Source organism: Macrobrachium nipponense, chromosome 10 (assembly GCF_015104395.2).
Source record: "Macrobrachium nipponense isolate FS-2020 chromosome 10, ASM1510439v2, whole genome shotgun sequence".
In the NCBI taxonomy this organism is placed as follows: domain Eukaryota; kingdom Metazoa; phylum Arthropoda; class Malacostraca; order Decapoda; family Palaemonidae; genus Macrobrachium; species Macrobrachium nipponense.
In genome coordinates, this window is record NC_087204.1 from 62,766,616 (window position 1) to 62,788,880 (window position 22,265).

Below are 22,265 nucleotides of genomic sequence, written 5' to 3' on the forward strand. Positions count from 1 at the left end.
ACGTCGTAAGCCAGAACATTGTCAAAAATCCTAAGAAAACCTTACTTTTAATGCTTTGGGTGCATTGAAAACTATGTAAACTGCATTCTTATGGCATTTTTCATCAAAAAAACCTTCAAATATTGATTATTTTGCATTTTTGGTGTCATATTTCATCTGCCAGATGAACGTTGTAGGCGTCGTAACTCTGGAACATGTGTCGTAACCCTGGAACATGTCGTAACCCTGGAAATAATGTCTGATGAATATAATTGAAAAGCGTCGTAACCTCAGAACGTTGTAAGCCGAGACCGTCGTAACCCGGGGACTGCCTGTACTATACTACTGTATTTGAAAAGAACCCACTTCCAGAGGCTGGAGTGTAGGTGCCTTCTCATTAGTGGAGTTAAGCATAAGAAGGAAGTGTCCAGAATTACTATCTCTTCGTGGCTTCATGAAGTAATCACACAGGCCAACAGCTCCTCTTGTGTGAGGGCTCACAAAGTTGGGCATAGGTTAGATAGACTACCTTTACCTCATTCTGCCCATGGGAAATCATCCACATGTCCATAGACACTTTCTCCTTGTGACCTGTGATGGCTGCCCAATGAGTTGTATAGTCACCCAAGCTATGTTTCAGGTATACATAAAGGCTTATTGGAGGTGAATGATTATATTTCCTACTGTCCTTAAATCCTCTTTTAAGAATGGAATCTGGTTAGAAGTACTTGCTGGAGTTGGACCATGTACAAGTGCATTCACTTTGGGTAGCCTCTCCCTGTTTAACAAAGGGCAGTGTCACCTTCGTCCTCTCTCTTATATCAAAAGGGAAGTAGGACATGGTATTTAGTTCTAAACCATTTACTTGTAATAGCCAGAACTAAACTGCTTTCTGATGTGAGGTCTCTTATAGTAGACATCATGGTTCCCCAAAATTTGCAACATATGAGTATCCCTTTACACTTTTGGAAGGGCACTAGACCAGTAGACCAGTGGGACGTTACAGGAGTTCCCCACTTGAATAACAACTGGAATCATGCCAATTCTGTGGTGGCTTTCAACTCCAGTTAAGTTAAGGGCATTGACTTCCTTCCTAAGGAGTAAGTCTCATATATGCAAGGCAATATCTTGTATTCCTGTAGGAATAAATAAAAAATTTTAAAACTAATTTGCATTTTTCCTACATAAACAAGCAAGTGTTTTTTACATACTTCCGACTTCGGCTACCCCACTAAGTCCCAGCAAATGAAAGAAAAGTAAATGTAACGGTGGGTGAGGGATACTCCCTACTCACCCCTCATTGCCACCTGTTAACAACTAAGTTTTGACCAGTTTCCAGCTCAGACTGAAAGACACTCCTTTATACATTAGACAAATACAAATTAATTTTAAATTTTATATTATCACAGCTTGAAGATGCTGAATTTGCTAAAACTGCAGCTCTTAAGGCTCGTCAGTGTGCTGAATCAGATTTAGCAGATGTATCTAGTCAGCTTGATGAAGCATTAAGGGCCAAGAAAGAATCTGAGGACAAGTGTGCCCGAGTCAATAAGGAAAAAGCTGAAATCCAAACCCAGGTAAGACATATTGTTATTTGACTCGTGTAAATTTAATATTTAACATGTTATCATTTAATTTTTTGTCGTAAGATGGTCAGCTTTTGAGTAGCTTATTGTTTTATCTAGAGTTTTATGCTTTGGAATGAGGCAAATTACATACTAGCATTTCATTGCAAGTAATTTTAAACTTATAACTCTATAAAGACAACCCTATGAAGACTTACATTTGAGTTGTTACAAATCTTGCAGATTGAGGAGAGTGAAGAAGAATTAGCTGAAGTTATGAAGAAATACAAGGCCGTTGTATCTCAGCTTTCAGTTGACCAAATTACGTTATCAGAACAGTCACAGCAGATAGCAGAATTGGAGCACAGTAAACAGGTGAGTTGAAAGAATGCTAGCAGAGCTTATGGAACTGAGTTTAACAACAGTTGAAATTACTATACTGGTGTATGTAAATTCCTGGTATTTAGTGGAGTTATTTTGTGTTCTTTTCTTATTTTGGTCTGTAAGGCGTTTTGTTTATCATAAAGTTAAAATGAATGTTTATAAATGAGCGAGACTTAGCTGCTATATTCCTTTATTTTCCATCATTTTTCTGTGTCTGGATTGTAAGGGTATGCCTTGCTTCCTGTTTGTATCTGTCAGCTTTGATCATCCCTATTAAGACAAGTAGTATAATACTTTAGTCCTTGGGTTATCTGTGTTTACCTCATCCACAACTTGATAATATCAGAATGGAACTGGCACCCTGGCACCCAAGATGTGTGTGATATATATACAGTTCATAAATATTGTAAAAACTGTGGTTGGCAACACTGCACAGTCATAAACAATTGTTGGTAACATTGCTTACAGACATAAACAGGCAGTAAGGAGTTATTAGGGGAAGTGGAAGGCAAGGGAATTAGTATTTTGGAGGGGAAAAGCTGGGTAGAGAGAGAGAGAGAGAGAGAGAGAGAGAGAGAGAGAGGAGAGAGAGGAGAGAGAGAGAGATAGAGAGAGCGGAGAGAGAAGAAGGAAGAGAGAGGAGAGAGAGAGAGAGAGAGAGAGAGAGAGAGAGAGGGGGGGGGGGCATCTGATACCACGCTTGGTTAAATAAAATATTTTATCATTAATGACAATTTTTTTTCTGGGCAAAATCACAAGCTTTGGGCTGAGGGTGTGCTTATTTGTTTGCTCTTTATTAGTATAGATGAAGAGCAAATGAACAAGGTAAATACTGTCAGTGAGTAAATTAATTGCACTTTATTAATTTCTGTTAAAAGTAGAGGTAAAGGTAAATCACCTCAAACATGAGAACAGTGTTCCGAACCAGAATGGAAAAGACCAATATAAAGCAATAAACTAAGTTCGCCACTTTTATGAAAGTGTAAGTTTGAACTATGTACTGAAGAAGGGAATATGTATGAGGAAAGATCCTGTGGAGAAAAAAAACATGATTTTAATTGCTCTTAAACTCTAAATTTTATTAGACCTGTGAATTGTAAAATGTAACTAAACAAGCAAAAAATATTTTTGAGAGCAAAGGTCATTTGACTATTGTAGCCATAACAAACTTAAGGTTATTCAAAATATTTAAAAACTACATTAGTCTTGATAAATGTGCTAAATTGAAAGACAGTGCTTTTTGCTATACAGTCAACCCTCACTATTCACAGTCTCATGTATTCATGGAGTTCTCTATGGAAAATAAAGTAATACTTCAGTCATACGTGATTGAGTTACGTGAATTCAATTTTCATTGGAACCTACTAACTGATTGTCATGGGTGAGATTTCACCGACATGCAAGCACAACATTTTCGAATCCTCAAGAAACTCTGCAAGTGTTTGTTTAATTTTGTATGTGATTTATAGGTTTCAAGCTTTTATGTGCACTCTCTCTCTCTCTCTTACTGAGATGAGAGAATTTTTATGGTACACATAAGTATGTTTATTAATATTAAATAATGATAATTGCAATTACAACATTCGTATGTGATAATGTTTTAAAGAAGTAAAATAACCTTTCCATTTCTTTTTTTATGCAAGAACAAGTCTTTTCTCTCTCTCTCTCTCTCTCTCTCTCTCTCTCTCTCTCTCTCTCTCTCTCTCTCTCTCACTAAGATGAGAGAATTATTAGGGTACATATATATGTTTATTAATATTTTTAAATAGTAATAAGATTAACAAGATTAAATAATAATAATAATGGTAATTCTCTCTCTCTCCCATTTGTAGTTAGCAGTAGATAATTTTAAATTTATCTAATTTTAAACATAGACACACAACTAAGAGTTGTATTAGTCCAAATAAAAAGCACTTTTTGTACATGAAAAGTAACTTCAGAACAAAGAGAAAGAAACAGAATAAAGAATTTCTTAAAAATGAGATTGAGAAGACTTCTAAAAATAGATTGGTCGGAAGGGGGATAGAAGAGATAAATTGTATGTTTGTACTCCACACAATCCTATATTTTTACCAACCATTTATTTCTTTTTTTTAAGGGTAATATATTAAGCTAACTTTTAAATGTAATTACAGTAACTTTGATTTCATTTAATGTTAGCTTAATACTTAGGGAGCATGATTATGGTTATATTTTGTGTTCAAACTCTAGAAGTAAGTATTTGTTAGTATTTTTAGAGACCATGCCAAACTTAAGCGAAAATTCCCTTTGCACAAGGGGTTCTGTTACCTAACCTCGCCAAAGTTCCGGGTACGTATAACTGTATGCGCACATTATTTGCTGAAAAATCTCCTATATGCGGTATTTTTTCTGTGCAATATTCACTAGTTACGCACTGTATTTTCACATAATTTTCATGATAGCTTTTCTATTACTCACACTATCCGTACACAAAAGATTCACTATGAATTAATGAGATAAAGAAAAAATATAGGTGGCCTAGACTTTTCAGTGCCCCATATGAATCTAGGCCACAGTCATCATTTGATGCTGTACACACTCTCTCTCTCTCTCTCTCTCTCTCTCTCTCTCTCTCTCTCTCTCTCTCTCTCTCTCTCTCTCTCTCTCTCTCTCTCTCTCTCTCTCTGTGTGAGACACATGTTTTTATAAGTACATAGTTAAGAAAGACACATTGTTAAAAATATCATAATTACCTGAGTTTAAACCTTTGTGAATGTTTAAATTTCTGTATGTGTATGTTCTTCTGTATGCATGCATATTGCATTCTTTGGTTCCAGTTATGGTTGAAAAATAAAATGATAAGAAAATATACAGTATACTGTAAGGATTTACAGTAAAAAGTCCGTCACTACGAGTAAAGTGTCAGACTTCATAAAAAATCAATAGAGCTTTACTGAGTTAGGTTGAATAATTGGGACCGCTAATAATGAAAATTAAAGATCTTTTACAGCATTTTAAATTTTATGAATGTAGGTCAAAGACAGTCCATTTCATAAATGATAAAAGGACTTTATTGCAGTACTATGCTTAACATTCTAGAACAGTCTTAGGATACCCTAGATGTCAGACAGTGCTAATATTTTAACAGGCCAGTGCCCTGATCTTCAGAAGCTATCAATTTTCATAAGTGGGGATGGATTCCATTGTGTCATTAGATGAACTCATCATGTTATAATATGAACTCACCATGTTACTTGCTTTGCATGTTTATTTAGAATCTTGTTGTGATGTCATGCTGACAGATAGCCAAACACCAATCAAATATGTGGATTTTTTTTGCATGGAAGCCTTAGTGAGGTGAAAGAGGTGAATTGGGTAAGGGGTTTAAATAATGAAAGCCTAGTAAATTCTGATTAACAAGCAATAGTAGTTGTTGAAGGAATTACTGTAAATGTCCAAAAGTTTGTAAATGTGGTAAATTTGGAAATTTGCTTTTGTTAATTGAATGCATACCTTAGTTGTTGATATAATTTATCCATATAGTGAATGACTTAGTGTTTTATGTTAAAAGCCTCTTTGTTACTGTAACTTAAGTTGCTGTGCTGCAATAAGCATGGTGAAGTCTAGATTAAGTTTTTAAAGTATAGTCTGTTATGGAGTTTATTAGCAATATTGCGTAGGGTATTTAAAATTCTTTAGAAGATGTTAGCACTTGTTTTAAAATTAGATCTTTAGTAGTTTCATCTTAATACAAATCAAATTGAGTCCTTGCTTTGTCTTAACTTATAATTATCTAATTAATCTTTTCCTTAAAGCTCCTCATTTCTTGTATACTCACATACGTATTGTTGTTTGACTAAAAATAATCTTTTGAATTCTACACATTATTAACTACTGATGATAATTTTATCAAATTTTTTTAAACACAAATGCTTTAACATTTTGAGATGTTAAAGCATACACATACAGAAATTTAAACATTCACAAAGGTTTAAACTCAGGTAATTATGATATTTAAAATTCAGTTGAAGGCCCTAAAAGTATTTTGTGATAAAAAATATAAATGTTTAGGAAGCCAAATTTAGCTTTTTTGTGAAAGTAAAAGAGATTTTAGGTCAATTGTGGTTTTATATCATGGGACCATGTAGTCTTATCAGATCGGGGAACATGGAAAGTGACAATAATTTTTCACTTTTGAGTTGACTTTTTACCTAAGGTGTCTTCTTGACAGTGAGTAGTATTATGAATGTTTCAAAGTTTGTTAAACATAAATTTTACAGGTACTTCAAGAAAGAATGATGGAGTTGAGCAGCAAAGTAGAAGTTTTAGAAGGAGAAACTGCTAACATTCATACACAGCGTCGCTTGGAAATGAAAATAAAGGAAATTGAGTCTAAGTTAGAACTTGAGTTAACAACTAGGCAAAGGCTTGAGGTTAGTGCTATATGTTATATATGTATAAAGTTTCATTTTGTCAAATTATATGTGTAACCAATTCAATAATATCAGTTTAAAATTATGAACCAATACTTTATATTTCCCTAAAACAGTACAGTCAACCAGACTTGTATGATTCTCAGGTTACAAATTTATTTGTTATTCATTTCCTCAATAAGGTAAAAATTAAAAAAAATGTCTGCCGAGATCAAGCACCTACCTACCTATTGGCATGTTTTGGACAGCACAAGGATTTTGTAAATTTTGTTTGTCATACCAAATAAGTAAACGATAATATTGCTGTAGTACAGTATATAAGCTGTGCATACACACATTCACACAAATGCAAGGAGTTCAGTAGCTACTCACTCTGTACAATATCAGTTGACAATGAACATAACACATGCAGTACTCATTTTTAAATTTTTACAATGCCTGCTTTTACTGTTGCAGTCATTACTGTATTTAAGAGTTTGCAGGACACTCATCAAATGATGTTATTGGTACTTGAATAAAAAAGAATTACTATCTGAAAAGTTGGTTTAATACAAGTTACTTTAATTCTTAAAGCATGATTGACAAAGCTTGAGCAGCATTCCAGCTTAACCACCAATTATTGTAATTTTCAAAAGACGGTAATACTGTACGTGTTTTGTATTACACCCACTAGCAATATGATGAAAATTTAATTTCACAACATTTTTTTATTTAAGGAAACTGAAAAATGCACATGCCAAATATCATGTGTATAAAACTTACTTACATCTGGCAGTTGTATATATTGAGGTGATAGTTATAGTTATGCTACAGTATCTGAAAACATCTTAACACTTTAGATTTGATTTTGCCGTCATAAAATTTATTGCTGTAACACCCATATATTGTAATATTTAATAATATTCTTTTGTACACAATAAATAATATTTTAATGCATACTACCTTTATTATGCTTTGGTCAGAGTCATCCAGATATAATAGGATTAAAAGGATATTAATCATTTTTACATCACTTTTGCATACAGTTTTTAAATGCCTGGCTTGTAATTATGAATTAATTCCTATACTATATATATACATGTATGCATATATATATGTGTGTATGTGAGGTTGTATTTACTATATTGAAAATTATCCTGTGTATCATCTATATGTATATGTTACAAGGTCTACTTGACCCTGTTTAATTAAAAGGAGAGAAATCACTAATTGGTAACGTAGCCTGCCTTGGCATCCACGGGCAACTCTGTAGCTAAATCAAGTTATTAGACTCTAGGCTAAAAAGCAAACTCATATAAAACTAGTCTATATTTCCTCAAAAGAACTAACATAAATACAAGGAAAATTAATTTTTAAAATTCAGCTTCTAAAGCTGGAGCATCCTGACCTTGAGCTGATGCATCACAGTGTTACATGGACAAGGTGTTCAGACTACTGAGCACATTTTGGTGTTATCATCTAATATCAGTGGATCAAAGGTGCCATTGGTCAATTTTTTATGGTACTTATCCATAAAAGTTATTGTTATTTACTTTTAACAAATATATATGTAGTACTGAATTTTAAGAAATACAAACCATGCACTCCAGTTTGTGAGGACTAGTATTGGAAATCTCCTATACCTACTATGAAACTACCATGAATTTTGATAGAGTATTAGATAAACATATTACCAAATACCAACATGCCAAGAAAATATTTCAAAATTTTTTGTCATGGTTTCAGTATCCATCCTTCATTTTCCAGCTGGCCTCTCTTAAACTAAATCCTTGCAGGAATGCTGCATAGTTGTAATGCAGTCCCCAGTTATCGGCGGCCTCAGTTAACAGTGATCCAGTTTCATGGCGCTTGTCTGGCGGTGACGATAACTGGATTTTAGGCATCGATATGTGTGAGTTCCTGGTTATCAGTACCGATCCTCACTTAACAGTGCCACTGATTCCCATTATCGGCACCGATAACGGGATCGGTGCTATTATCACAGATTTTTGGTTTTTGACTGTTTTCAGTTATCACGCCATCGGGAATACCCCCACCGATAACTGGGGACTGCCTGTATTAAGTGAAGTGTTCTAGCCCATTTTGTTGGTAGTATAAAGGGCATATCAGTACTACTGAATGAGCCACATAGTTACAGTTTACTTTATTAAAAATATGTGGGTCATGTAAACCAGCAAGATGAGACAGATACAGTGTGAAAATGTTACTTCTTGCTGAAGAATCATCGCTGTCACCCAACTGCTTGCTGAAGTCTGCCCATTGAACTGGATTGTACATATACCTTTTGATCTAAATTAGGTGGGGATTAAATAGATAGCATATAGTGGAGGAATAGGTAGACATGATGTTACTGTATTATATCCCATTCTCAAAGAATTCCTAAACTAGTTTAGTTCTCTCCACTGGTCAACTCTAGTATTATAGGTCTTTGATGCCATGTCCTTCTTTTGTTCTTCAGAATGTTGTTTGTTCTATGCAAGAGGGAAGGATACATACATGGTTCCAAAGCAGATTTGGTTATTTGCATTCATGTGAGCTTGAGAAGGTTAATCAGAGCCTCTTGAATAACCTTGTGTTGCCCCTCCGCTTCTTGTGAGCGTCTTGCCCGATTGATGAAAATTTCTTGTAGGCTAAGAAGGACCATTCTCTCCATTAGGTGCACTGCCTTCCTTTCATTCAACTCTCACCATAAGTGATTTTATACTAATCCATGTGTCTTTATGCAGGTCCCATTTAACATCATGGCATCATAAGATCCCTTGTTCTTGAGAAATCTTGAAAGTATATTTCTTTCACAGATTTCATTCAACAGTGGCCCGCTTTCATCTATCCATCACCTTATCTTTCAGTCTTAGAGAATATGTGAAGGATTACATCCTTCTAATTAAAGGGCTTCATTCTCAAGAAAATGTGCTCAAGTGTACTAGAACCCAGATAAGATATCATACTAGTAATTTTATATCACCTAGACATGGAGTAATCGTAGGTACTGTTGTAAGTTGACAACATGATAATATAGATACAGGTACTGCTGATCTAGTGATGTTTTTCCCATTGGATAATTGATATCCTCTGCATTCAATTTCCCACCAATATATACGTAGTTATTCTGGTGTCAAAAACAGTGATCTTTCAATATTAATTTTTTGCCCCCAATACATGCTGTTTGTTTACCAAAGTTCCAACTTAACACCCCTCCACAGCTGTCATGGAAAGATGCTTCTTACTTGTGAGAGCAGATAAAAGATGTTGGCTGTCACTGGTACAGATGGTCTTCCTTATCAGACTATTAATAAACATGTTTACATGGTCAAAACTTCAAACCAAATTATAAAGCCATCCAAAGCAGTGTTTTGGATTTACATACTGTACTTTGGTGAAGTATAATTATTTTTGTACTACTTTCAGAGTCAAATTGGCAGGTTGAAAGACCAGATCGAGCGGCTCTCTGGTGAATGTGATGCAGCAAAAATGAAAGAATCCCAGGCTTTGGACCAAAGCAAGAGACTAACCCGGCAGTTGAGGGATGCAAAGGAAGACCTTTCAAATATGCAACAGCGCTATACTGAAGCAGTGAATAAAAAGTCAGAGCTGGAAAAGCAGTTAGAACTTTCAGATGCAGAAGTAGCCACACTGAAAAGTGACCTTAAATTGGCTTTCAAAAGAATTGAAGATCTCCAGCAGGCTATTCAAGGTGATATATCTGACTCTGACTCAGAACTCTCTGACAGGTAAGTTAATGTCTGTTGAAAAATTTGTTCTTGATTTTTTCACTAAGATTTGGCTGTCTTCTATTTGCAGTTCTGTCTTCAATTAAGTACTTATTTATGATTTAAAAAATCCTTCTCATAATCCTCAGCCAAACTTTTTCCTGTAAATTCTGTTTGGTTCTTTCTCATATGTAACCTGTTTCTCTTAATGGTCTTGCATGCTACAGATTAACAAAACTCATGTCATCTTAATAGTGCAAAAGCTTGTAGTTCTAACCACATTGCAATTGTTACTTAATATTAATGTATAATGAATTTTGTAGCATGCAGGGAGATTTCAATATATACCTCTGCATAAAGAAATGTAATTTAGGAGATGGATCCTTTAGTTGCCATAATAAATTAGCTTGCAGTTCCAGTAATAAATGCAGTACAAAAGCATCCAAGTAACCATTGTCACCTGTTCCTGATCTGATACAATTCACATAATTTCCAGTTTCCTTTGCTTGGGTGTAGCATAAGTAGCTTTTGCATTTGTTAACAAAGCTTGTGTGCCTTACTTGCCAATTGGCTAGTGTCTGGTACCTAGCTTGGGCTATTGTGTGTGCTATCCTGGACCTTGCTTATCTGTTTCTAGTGACAGCGACAGTGATGGCAGCTTGAGCTCTTATTTGACTGCATCCTTGAAGCATCAACGATCATCTTCTAATTCAACTCTCCGCACTCCTCCCTCAGAAGTGCACCAGCTTGAAAGGTAATCTGCACCACAAACCTTCAGGTGGCGCAAATTGTATGTATTGTACTGTACATTGCATTTTAAATTTCCCGCATTTAACAGCAATAACTTTGCCAACGTTCACAACCACAAATTATTTTTTTACATGTACTTTATATTTTGTTCTAAGTTTTCATTTTGATTTAATTTCATTTTAATGTAAAAATTATTTTTGTTCATTGTTATTAGAAAAATATTATGATTTATGTGGCTTATTCTAATTTTTGCCTAATTGATGCAGTGTTGCTTCTTGATTTTTAAGATAAATGCATACTACTTTATCATTTCATAATACAGTAGCTCACCGATACAACAGACAGTGGTATATACCGTACTACTTCTGGATATATCGGTGTGAAATGGTTTTCATCTCTGGATCGAGTGACGAACTGTTTCTTTATTAATTTACATTGCTTTCAAATCCAAAAACTATGCTAAGGCTTTTACTGTCCTACAGTTTATATTAATCATACAGGTAGTTCTGGTTTTATATTAACCCTTAAGCGCCGAAGGGGTATATTAAAAATCGTCTTCCGTGTGCCGAGGCTGTCTGAGAGTGAGAGCGGAAGTGGAAAAAATATTTTTTTCAAAAAATCACAGTGCGCTTAGTTTTCAAGATTAAGAGTTCATTTTTGGCTCCTTTATTTTGTCATTGCCTGAAGTTTAGTATGCAACCATCAGAAATGAAAAAACTTATCATTATCATATATAAATAATGCGATATATGATAGCGCGAAAACAAAATTGCGCTGTGAGCAAAACGGTTAAAGCTAACCAGTTAATTTTTTTCGTTGTAATGTACACTAAATTGCGATCATTTTGGTATATAATACATTGTAAAACGATAAAAGCAACACAGAGAAAATATTATCACAAAATAATGCATGAATTCTTAACGCGCGGACGTAAACAAATATTTTTTTCAAAAATTCACCATAAATCTAAATATTGTCCTAGAGACTTCCAATTTCTTTCAAAATGAAGAAAATTATTGAATATTACTATACTGTGAGAGTATTAGCTTACAATTGCAGTTTTCGACCATATCTGACGAGTTAAAGTTGACCGAATGTCGAATTTTTTTATATATTTCTTTTTATATGCAATTATTTCAGAAATTAGAAAAGCTACAACTTTCAAATATTTTTCGTTTTATTCTACATAAAATTGCACTCATTTTCATATATAAAACTCTATGAAATGCCTAATATGAAATGGAGCAAATATTCCGAGAATGGGACGTACGCATTTCGGAGATTTGTGGCGGAGAATCCGCGCACGGGGGGAAGGAAAGTTTTTTTTTTTAAATTCACCATAAATCTAAATATTGTGCTAGAGACTTCGAATTTGTTTCAAGATGAAGATAAATGACTGAATATTACTATATTGTAAGAGTTTTAGCTTACAATTGCGTTTTTCGACCATTTCAGTAGAGTCAAAGTTGACCGAACATGGTTTTTTTTGTTTTTATTGTGATTTATATGCAAATATTTCAAAAATGAGAAAAGCTACAACCTTCAATTATATTTGTTGTATTCTACATGAAATTGCGCACATTTTCATATATAAAACTTTATGTAACGGCTAATTTAAAAGGTTTGGCAAACATTACCACAATCGCACGTATGATTTTTTCGGAAGAGTTACCTCGCGGACGTAATGAAAATGTTATTTTTTTCATAAATTCACCATAAATCGAAATATTGTGCTAGAGACTTCCAATTTGTTGCAAAATGAAGATAAATGATTCAATATTAATAGAATATAAGCTTTTTAGCTTACAATTGCGTTTTTCGACCATTTCGGTAGAGTCAAAGTTGACCAAAGGTAGAAAATTTGTCACTTATCATTTTTTATATGAAAATATTTCAAAATTGATAAAAGCTACAACCATGGGTTGTTTTTAGTTGTATTGTGCATGAAATTGCGCACATTTCCAAATATAAAACTTTATATAACGGCTAATTTTAAAATGGTGCAAACATTACCACAATCGCATGTATGATTTTTTTCGGAAGAGTTACCGCGCGGACGTAAGGAAAAAGTTTTTTCATAAATTCACCATAAATCGAAATATTGTGCTAGAGACTTCCAATTAGTTGCAAAATGAAGGTAAATGATTGAATATTACTAAAATATAAGAGTTTTAGCTTACAATTGCGTTTTTCGACCATTTCGGTAGAGTCAAAGTTGACCGAAGGTTGAAATTTTGGCACTTATCGTTATTTATATAAAAATATCTCAAAACTGATAAAAGCTACAATCATGAGTATTTTTTTGTTGTATTCTACATAAAAATGCGCACATTTTCATATATAATACTCCATGTAACAGCTAATTTAAAATGGTACAAAAATTATGTCAAAGTGACAAAATAATTTCAAAGATGTGTCACAGATACTTTTTAGTGTGGCAAGAAAGAAATTCGCGCTTGCGCTCCTGCGTAACGATTGTAAACAAAACAACACCTTGATCCGTGAACTCCCAGCATCCCCCAAGGCGCTTGATTCAAGAGTTTTTGGCTGGTAGGCCTAAAAGTATTTTTCCGTGAATTTTTAAAAAACTTTTGTATGTCGACGTAAAATACGTCCAGTCGGCACCCGGGATAATAAAAAATGTCGACGTAAAATACGTCCAGTCGGCGTTTAAGGGTTAATCATACAGGTAGTTCTGGTTAATGACAAGGGGTTTAGTTCCTGACCAAGTTCGATAAACGATAATCGCTGATAATTATGGTAAGAAATAGCGTTTACGATGTCATAAACACCAATATACAGCTTACATATGCCAATAAACCGCTTACCGACGCCAAAAATCGCTTACTACTGCCAAAAGTCTGGTTAACAATGTTGTTAGCCAAATGCCCTAAAACCAGAACACTGGTAACTGACGCTGCTGATAAGGGAGGACTGCCTAAGGTTTTTTACTTTACGGGCACTGTTTGTTTATAGCGTCCTCGACTTATGGCAGGTAATCCATTCCAGTGCAACACCATAAGTTGATTTCTGCTGTAAGTCGGTTTTTTACCTTTAACAGCTCTTACAGCACCAAAACTTAACACTGTAACTTAATGTTGCATTAAGTTACACCTCCATTAACTAGATACCTATTCTTGCTGTTAGCACCATCAAGGGCGTTTATGGTGGTGCTGTAAAATGCCATTAACCCTTAAACGCCTGTTGGACATATTTTACGTCGAGATAAATTGTCTGTCGGGTGCCGATTGGACGTATTTTACGTCGACATACCAAAGTTTTTTTTTAAAATTTGCGGAAAAATACTTATAGGCCTACCAGCCAAAAACTTTCAAATCACGCGCCTTGAGGGATGCTGGGAGTTCACGGATCAAGGTGTTGTTTTGTTTACAATCATCACGCAGGCGCGCAAGCGCGAATTTCTTTCTTATCACACTAAAAAGTATCAGTGACACATCTCGGAAATTATTTTGTCACTTTGACATCATTTTTGCACCATTTTAAATTAGCCGTTACATGAGGTATTATATATGAAAGTGTGCGCAATTACATGTAAAATACAACAACAAAATATTCATGATTGCAGCTTTTATCAGTTTTGAAATATTTTCATATAAATAACGATAAGTGCCAAAATTTCAACCTTCGGTCAACTTTGACTCTACCGAAATGGTCAAAAAACGCAATTGTAAGCTAAAACTTATATTTTAGTAATATTCAATGATTTACCTTTAATTTGCAACTAATTGGAAGTCTCTAGCACAATATTTCGATTTATGGTGAATTTATTAAAAAAAACTTTTTCCTTACGTCTGCGCAGTAACTCTTCCGAAAAAATCATACGTGCGATTGTCGTAATGTTTGCACCATTTTAAATTAGCCGTTACATAAAGTTTTATATTTGGAAATGTGTTCAATTTCATGCACAATACAACTAAAAACAACCCATTCTTGTAGCTTTTATCAGTTTTGAAATATTTTCATATAAATAACGATGTGCCAAAATTTCAACCTTTGGTCAACTTTGACTCTACCGAAATGATCGAAAAACGCAATTGTAAGCTAAAACTCTTATATTCTAGTAATATTAAATCATTTACCTTCATTTTGCAACAAATTGGAAGTCTCTAGCACAATATTTCGATTTATGGTGAATTTATGAATAAAAAACATTTTCCTTATGTCTGCACGGTAACTCTTCCGAAAAAATCATACGTGCGATTTTCGTAATGTTTGCACCATTTTAAATTAGCCGTTACATAAAGTTTTATATATGAAAATGTGTGCAATTTCATGTAGAATACAACTGAAAATAATTGTAGGTTGCAGCTTTTCTCATTTTCGAAATATTTGCATATAAATCACAATAAATAGAAAAAAACCACGTTCGGTCAAATTTGACTCTACCGAAATGGTCGAAAAACGCAATTGTAAGCTAAAACTCTTACAGTATAGTAATATTCAGTCATTTATCTTCATTTTGAAATAAATTCAAAGTCTCTAACACAACATTTAGATTTATGGTGAATTTTTTAAAAAACTTTCCTTCCCTCCGCGCCCGGATTCTCCGCTGCAAATCTCCGAAATGTGTACGTCGCATTCTCGGAATATTTGCTCCATTTCATATTAAGCGTTTCATAGAGTCTTATATATGAAAATGAGCGCAATTTTATGTAGAATACAACAAAAATAATTGAAGGTTGTAGCTTTTCTCATTTTTGAAATATTTGCATATAAAAAATATATAAAAAAATTCGACATTCGGTCAATTTTAACTCCTCCGAAATGGTTGAAAACTGCAATTGTAAGCTAAAACTCTTACAGTATAGTAATATTCAATCATTTATCTTCAGTTTGAAACAAATTGGAAGTCTCTAGAACAATATTTAGATTTATGGTGAATTTTTGAAAAAAAAAAAAAACATTTTTTTTACATCCGCGCATTACGAATTCATGCATCATTTTGTGATAATATGTTCTCTGTGTTGCTTTGATCATTTTACAATGTGTTATATACCAAAACAATCGTAATTTAGTGTACAGTACAACGAAAAAAATTAACTGGTTAGCTTTAACCGTTTTGCTCACAGCGCAATTTGAATACAATTATATATGAAATTTTGTTTTCGTGCTATCATATATCGCAGTATTTATAAATGATAATTATTTTTTTTTTTCATTTCTGATGGTTGCATACTAAACTTCAGGCAATGACAAAACAAGGAGCCAAAAATGAACTCTTAATCTTGAAAACTAAGTGCGCTGTGATTTTTTGAAAAAAATATTTTTTCCGCTTCGGCACTCACTCCGAGACCCCCTCGGCATACCGGAGACGATTTTTATTATACCCCTGGTTAACAGCACTGAAAAAGTGTTATAAGATCAAATTGCCATAAGTCAGTGGCGTTGTAAGTCAAGGACCCACTGGATAATTAAGACCTTAATAGCAAAAATTAAAAAGGAACTACTTCAGTACTGTACTACAGGTTCATAATTTCTTATCCAAAGTCCTGAGGCCAAACTGTTTTCAGTTTTTAGATTTTTCGGATTTCTGTACTGAAGGTTGCTCTTAAGTTCACAATCACATTTAATTTCCAACAATAACATTCCTTAAAATTTAAAAAATACACAGCATCAAAAAGAACCGCAGTTTGCGTACATAGTCCTCACGAACTCCAATAAATTTATTAAGAAATTCCTGCCGTCATTCTCGTAGCAAAAACTTTTTCTGTGACGACATAATCTCTCTCTCTCTCTCTCATGTATATCAATACTGGAGTGTACATATAATTTTAATGCAAGTAATATCAGTTACTGTACCATAAACATTAAAAAAACACGAAAATAAACAAATACAGCATGTTCAGGACAGACCATGAAGATAGTGTTGCTATATTTTTTTGCCTTGTCTGATATTGTACCGTATTTCATTACAAGTTTAGTTGACAATGATTATCACACATAACAGCACACAAGAGAATATTTTATCACTTGTTGATGTTTCATCTCTAATCTCCGTAAAAACATTTTGCTCTCATCCCAGCCAGTTTAAGTGCCTGTGAAGTCTCTCTCTCTCTCTCTCTTCTCTCTCTCTCTCTCTCTCTCTCCTCTCTTCTCTTCTCCTCGTCTCTCTCTCTCTCTCTCTCTCTCTCTGAGATAAGAGATAGAGCGATTTTTATGCATGTGTTTGTTTTGTACAGTATAGTTTTATGGATAAACGTGATGTTACTTTCTCATTCATTTTTTCATATTTCCATGCTAGTATCATTATAACATACAAGTTTTTGCATTTCAATAAAAGCAGACGGGAAAATGAAATTAAAATAATTATTGAATATTTCAGATAATGTACAGCATGCTCTATCATGCAAAAACACTACAATATAATAATATAATTTCTAATACATCATACATTACCCAAGAGAGGGAGAGAGAATAATAAAGCTTATTCTGGGGCCCCACCTATCATTCCGGGGAAGGCCCCTGAATGAGTTTAAGTTTACAATTTGTATTAAAGATTTACTTAATTTGTATGTAATACTGTAAGCATTTTATATACTTTGCTGTGATTAGTGAGAGAGAGAGAGAAAAAGTTGTTAAGCTCACTCTGGGGTGTAACAAGTTTGACTTGCATTACAGATATATTTAATTTGTTTTAAACATTTTATAGATATTTTTGTGTGTTTAATATTAACATTTGAAAATTAATAAATAATTTGATAACATAATAATGTATTTAGTCATAAAAATAAAATGAAAATATGGTAATTAGTGAATACTGCTCTATAAAAAAAATGTACAAATTAGTGAAATTTCTTCCGCGCACAAGTGAATAGTGCTCCACAAAAATCCACAACAAAATGAAACACAGAAATGTGAAACACATAAAAACTGGGGACCACTGTACTGCTAATCATTATTTCATCATAGAATGTACCATGTGTATGTACAGTACAGTATTTAATGTCAAAAATATGAAAATACTACAGATTATTGCTGTACGAAAAATCTACGAATGGGTGAGTTTTCCCATGAATAATTTATAGATAGGTTCCACAGAAAATTCTGCAAATCACCGAGTCTGTGAATTATGAGAATGCGAATCCAAGGGGTTGACTGCATAGTGTGTTACCATTACGGCGGATTCAATCTCATGGCCCTTTTTCACCACCATAACCTGATGTTTCACGTTAACAGTGCTTACAGCACTGAAACTTGATGCACAGCGTCAAACATAAAGTTACGATTTCAAACATGAAATTACAGCACCGTACGTACCATTAAAGGGCCGATAACAATAGTATTACTCAAGGTCTAGAGAATACAAGGAGATGGTGGTTAAGAAAAGTGACGTCACGCAGTCTACTTTCTTTCTCCTGTGCCCAAGCTCTGTCCAAATAGGAAAATGTTTAGCCTGTATCCCCGTTGTCTCTTTTTAATATTAGAAATTATTATTTATTCTTTTATGAAAATAAAACACCTGTTGACCATATTCATTTCTATACATATATTCATCCAAATAATAAAAACTAGAATTTAAAACGAGGGACTTAACATTTATAACACATAATACATAAATACATAAGGTTAACAATTACGTTACCAACTTTTTCAGTTTGTTTGTCACTTTTTAAAAAGCCAATGTCCCTATTTAATCTATGAATCCTGAAAAATGTACGGCAGTGAACAAAAAATTTAATTACTCTGAAGGTAATGGAATGCAATTGCTTATTACATCACTCAACTTGTTTATCGTACCGTTTCCTGATTTTGGGTATTTTTCCCCATGATAACAAATAATCATCTTTTCCATCGATTTTAAATAATAAAAAAATTGTGGTCGAGGTTTCATTAGCTTTTCATTTGATCTACTTATATAGTGCCAAACCCATTTGCCATCCATCTCCTTCAGTTGCTTTAGTTCCTAGAAAGTCATACTCTGGAAACTTACAGGCTATAAAACCACCTATGTATTGCAAGCCTCCTTCCTCCATGGCATCTTCTAACATTTCTTGTTCAACAGTTTAGTCTTCATTGTCATTATGCAATTCCTCCATTGGCACACAAAACGATATTGCCGATTAGCTTAACTCTTTCTGAAGATAAGTTTTTTCAACCTCACAAGAAGTGCTTTCTTTAGTTACCAAGTTGGAAAATGAGGCTTCAGTCATATTATGGCTAATACAATTTTTAACATTGTATTTTTCACTTAATGGAGTGCTTAAATTCATCAGGTGATGGATGCTGATGACATCTTCCATTTTCCATATAAAGCCAAAAAAAGTGCTCTAGTCCATCTTGATGTATGATCTTGCAAATTTTTCACTTAATATCCCTACCAAGTTCATTAGAGATTTGTAAGAACTTTACCTTTTTGAAAAGGTAAAGTTCTTTGCCTCCCAGAGTTTTTATTCTTCTAGATAGGTGAATCATCTCCTGCAACGCTTGTTTTTGTTTTCTAAGTTGAGCCCGTAAGCATTCCATAAAGACTTTCTACCTAAAGTCACTCTAGAATTGAATAAATCAAACAAGTTATCAACAAGGCAATTAAACTGGCTTGTACTTTCCCATTGCCTATCCACAGTCAGAACTTTTTCTGTGAAGTGTTTGAGATTTTCGTAAGTGGTCAAGTAACTGTACCGCTAATTTCACTGCCATGCGCTTCATACCTGTAAGTAAATCTTACATGCTTTTCAAATAGTTCATGAGTTGTTGTTGAACACATTACATATATGGCACTTGGCCAAGATACTTGGTTTTTAAAACAGAAACTGAGCTGCTAAATTTGAAAATATTTTATTAGCTCAGTACCCGACCAAAGAAATGACATTTTGATCTATAACAAGAAAAGAATGGATAGTAGAAGCTACCACAAAACTTCAATCAGAAAATTATCAAATGCTTAATAATATGAACGGGATAAATGTCACGGTCGAAAGACATGACACTTTCAACAGCATTGAAAGAACAGTAATGTTACTACCCAATAATGATTGTGATGGCCTACCAGATGAGACATTGTTATTGAACTCATTAAAAATTAGATATCCCAATATTGAAAACGTAAAAGTATATGAAATCCCAAATAAAAGACATCAGGGAAAAAAAATTGAGTATAGCTAAAATTAAACTTGAAGGGCAGACTTCCACCTAATATTAAAATAGAAGGCCAGAGAAGAGAGGTATTACCCCATGTACCAAAGCCTCTTCAATGCACAAATTGCTCTAAGTATGGACATACAAAAAGCAAATGTAGAAATGAACCAATCTGTGCATTCTGTGGTTCAGAAGATCATGAAACCACCTGGAACTGTGGCGTTCCCAAATGTTGTAATTGTGGACAAGACCATGATGCAAGATCAAAGATATGCCCATTCTACATATATAACATTGAATTAAAACTACTAATAAGCAGGTCTGGCATGTCAATTCCAGAAGGAAAGCAAGAATTAAAATCAAGAGGTTTAATGGACCCTGCTAGAAATAAATCATATCGAGACGCTGTAGAAAAAGTAATGCCCAAGAAACATTTTATAATACCTGGAAAAACTAACAAACAACAATGTCAACAAACTTAGAAATTAACAAAAAGTCTCTTGGAGACGCTAGCAATACAGTACTTATAAGCAACCCTTATGAAATACTAATGAGAGATGAAGAATTGACATCTCTAGACTCTGGAAAGGAAGATCATGCTGACCAAACAAGAAGAAAATGAGAAAGAGAAATAATTTCTCCCCCAAAACTCAAATTAATACTAATGACATCAAGAAGAAGAAAATGCCTAAAATCAAATGGAAAACATCCCCTTATTTAGATAATAATGATGAAATAAGTCCTTCACCAGTCTTTCCAAGTAAATTTAAATTAATGAATTCTTCTATAGTTTTTCAAAGTAAATCCAAAGAAATAAACCCTTCACCAGTCTTACCAAGAAAATTTAAAGACAAATTTCAATCAATCCAAGGAAGACAAAACAACAATTGTGAAATTCAGCAGTGTATCCAAGAAGGCGTAACACCTCAAACCGAATCTCACCATGAACGATGTGGATGCCATACATGATTTTTGCAAGATTGCAAAGAAACGAAACCTTTAAATAAAGAAAAATTGATAAACGTGATAAGGAATTTCTTAGCTAGAATTACATACCAAAGATTGTATGTGTATTAGACACTTACAATACTATTGTGAGAGCAAAATAGCAGTGTTAGACAATTTCTTAGCAAAACAAGAAGAAATTAAATTGACTACTGAATCAGAAGATAACACAGAAATGTCAAAAACCCAAAAAGAAAATTAAAGCTAATTAAGTGAATAATTACCCATAGTTTTTAAAAATTATATATATACATATATATATATATATATATATATATATATATATATATATATATATATATATATATACATCGAGCTACAAATGTCCTTTAATATCTAATTCGCTCTACCTCGGAATTAATAAATTTCATATATGCTTAACCGAAGGGGAATTTTATTAGGCGATAATAGAATTGCCGGCCCCCGGGCACAAACCCATGAAGCCATACAAATCTAGGACGTCAGTGAAGCTTTTACCCACTCCACCACCGCAAGAGGCTATAAGTTTATGCTGTCTCTCACCCTCAAATACCTTTTGTGCTCAGGTATTCGTTATTTTGAAGCCAGCATCAACCCACCTCGACCTCGGTAGTGTTGTAGTGCTTTTGACAGGACTTAGTCATTATATAAGTCATATCACATTACCGTGATTCATATACATACATCGAGCTACAAATGTCCTTTAATATCTATTTCGCTCTACCTTGGAATTAATATATTTTCATATATGCTTAACTGAAGGGGAATTTTATTAGGCGATAATAGAATTGCCAGCTCCCAGGCGCGAACCCATGAAGCCATACAAATCCAGGATGTCGGTGAAGCTTTTACCCTCTCCTGTTCCATGGTCGTCTAGAGAACTTTAATAAATTATCAAACTGAAGCACAAGATGAGAAGACGATTAGACAGACTAAACCAAAAATATAACAAATTATATAACAGTAATAGATATACATTGAAAGGATTAGTATTAATAGCTATGGAAATTGATTATATCAAACCTTTATTGAATAAGATATCTGCTCAATACAGACTTCTCAGGAGACACTGTTAAACAAATGTGGGATAGATTTTAAAAAATTAATGGCAAAAATAGTTGGTCACATAGTAAAGTACTCTGCAGTTTTTCTTACAGTAAGGTTAGCAGGCCCAGGGTTCAGCTCATTGTCTCTCAAAAGAATTAGAATTGACAACATAAAATTAACAAAACTAATAAGAGCAACATAATACAAATCAACAGAACAGTAAACAATAATTATACAATCAACAACAACATTATTTATGTTATTTAAAAATTTTTTATAGAAAGTAAATAATCCAGACCATATGTCATTGAATAAAGCAACCGGTCAACAAGGTAGAGCTGGCACACATTGTAAGG

General features: G+C 33.7%; 1 protein-coding gene across 9 annotated transcripts in view; it reads left to right on the forward strand.

The window, feature by feature from the left end:
• The window catches only part of LOC135223644 (unconventional myosin-XVIIIa-like), a 1,035,943-nt gene that overhangs the window by 1,000,910 nt on the left and 12,768 nt on the right, over positions 1-22,265 (forward strand). For 8 of the 9 annotated variants that reach the window (XM_064262281.1, XM_064262286.1, XM_064262283.1 and 5 more), the window contains 5 exons: positions 1,389-1,556; positions 1,788-1,919; positions 6,170-6,322; positions 9,731-10,053; positions 10,670-10,786. In XM_064262281.1, coding sequence (XP_064118351.1) covers positions 1,389-1,556; positions 1,788-1,919; positions 6,170-6,322; positions 9,731-10,053; positions 10,670-10,786 — 893 coding nt within the window. The remainder of the gene's footprint in view (positions 1-1,388; positions 1,557-1,787; positions 1,920-6,169; positions 6,323-9,730; positions 10,054-10,669; positions 10,787-22,265) is intronic. The other variant, XM_064262280.1, reaches the window with a different exon arrangement.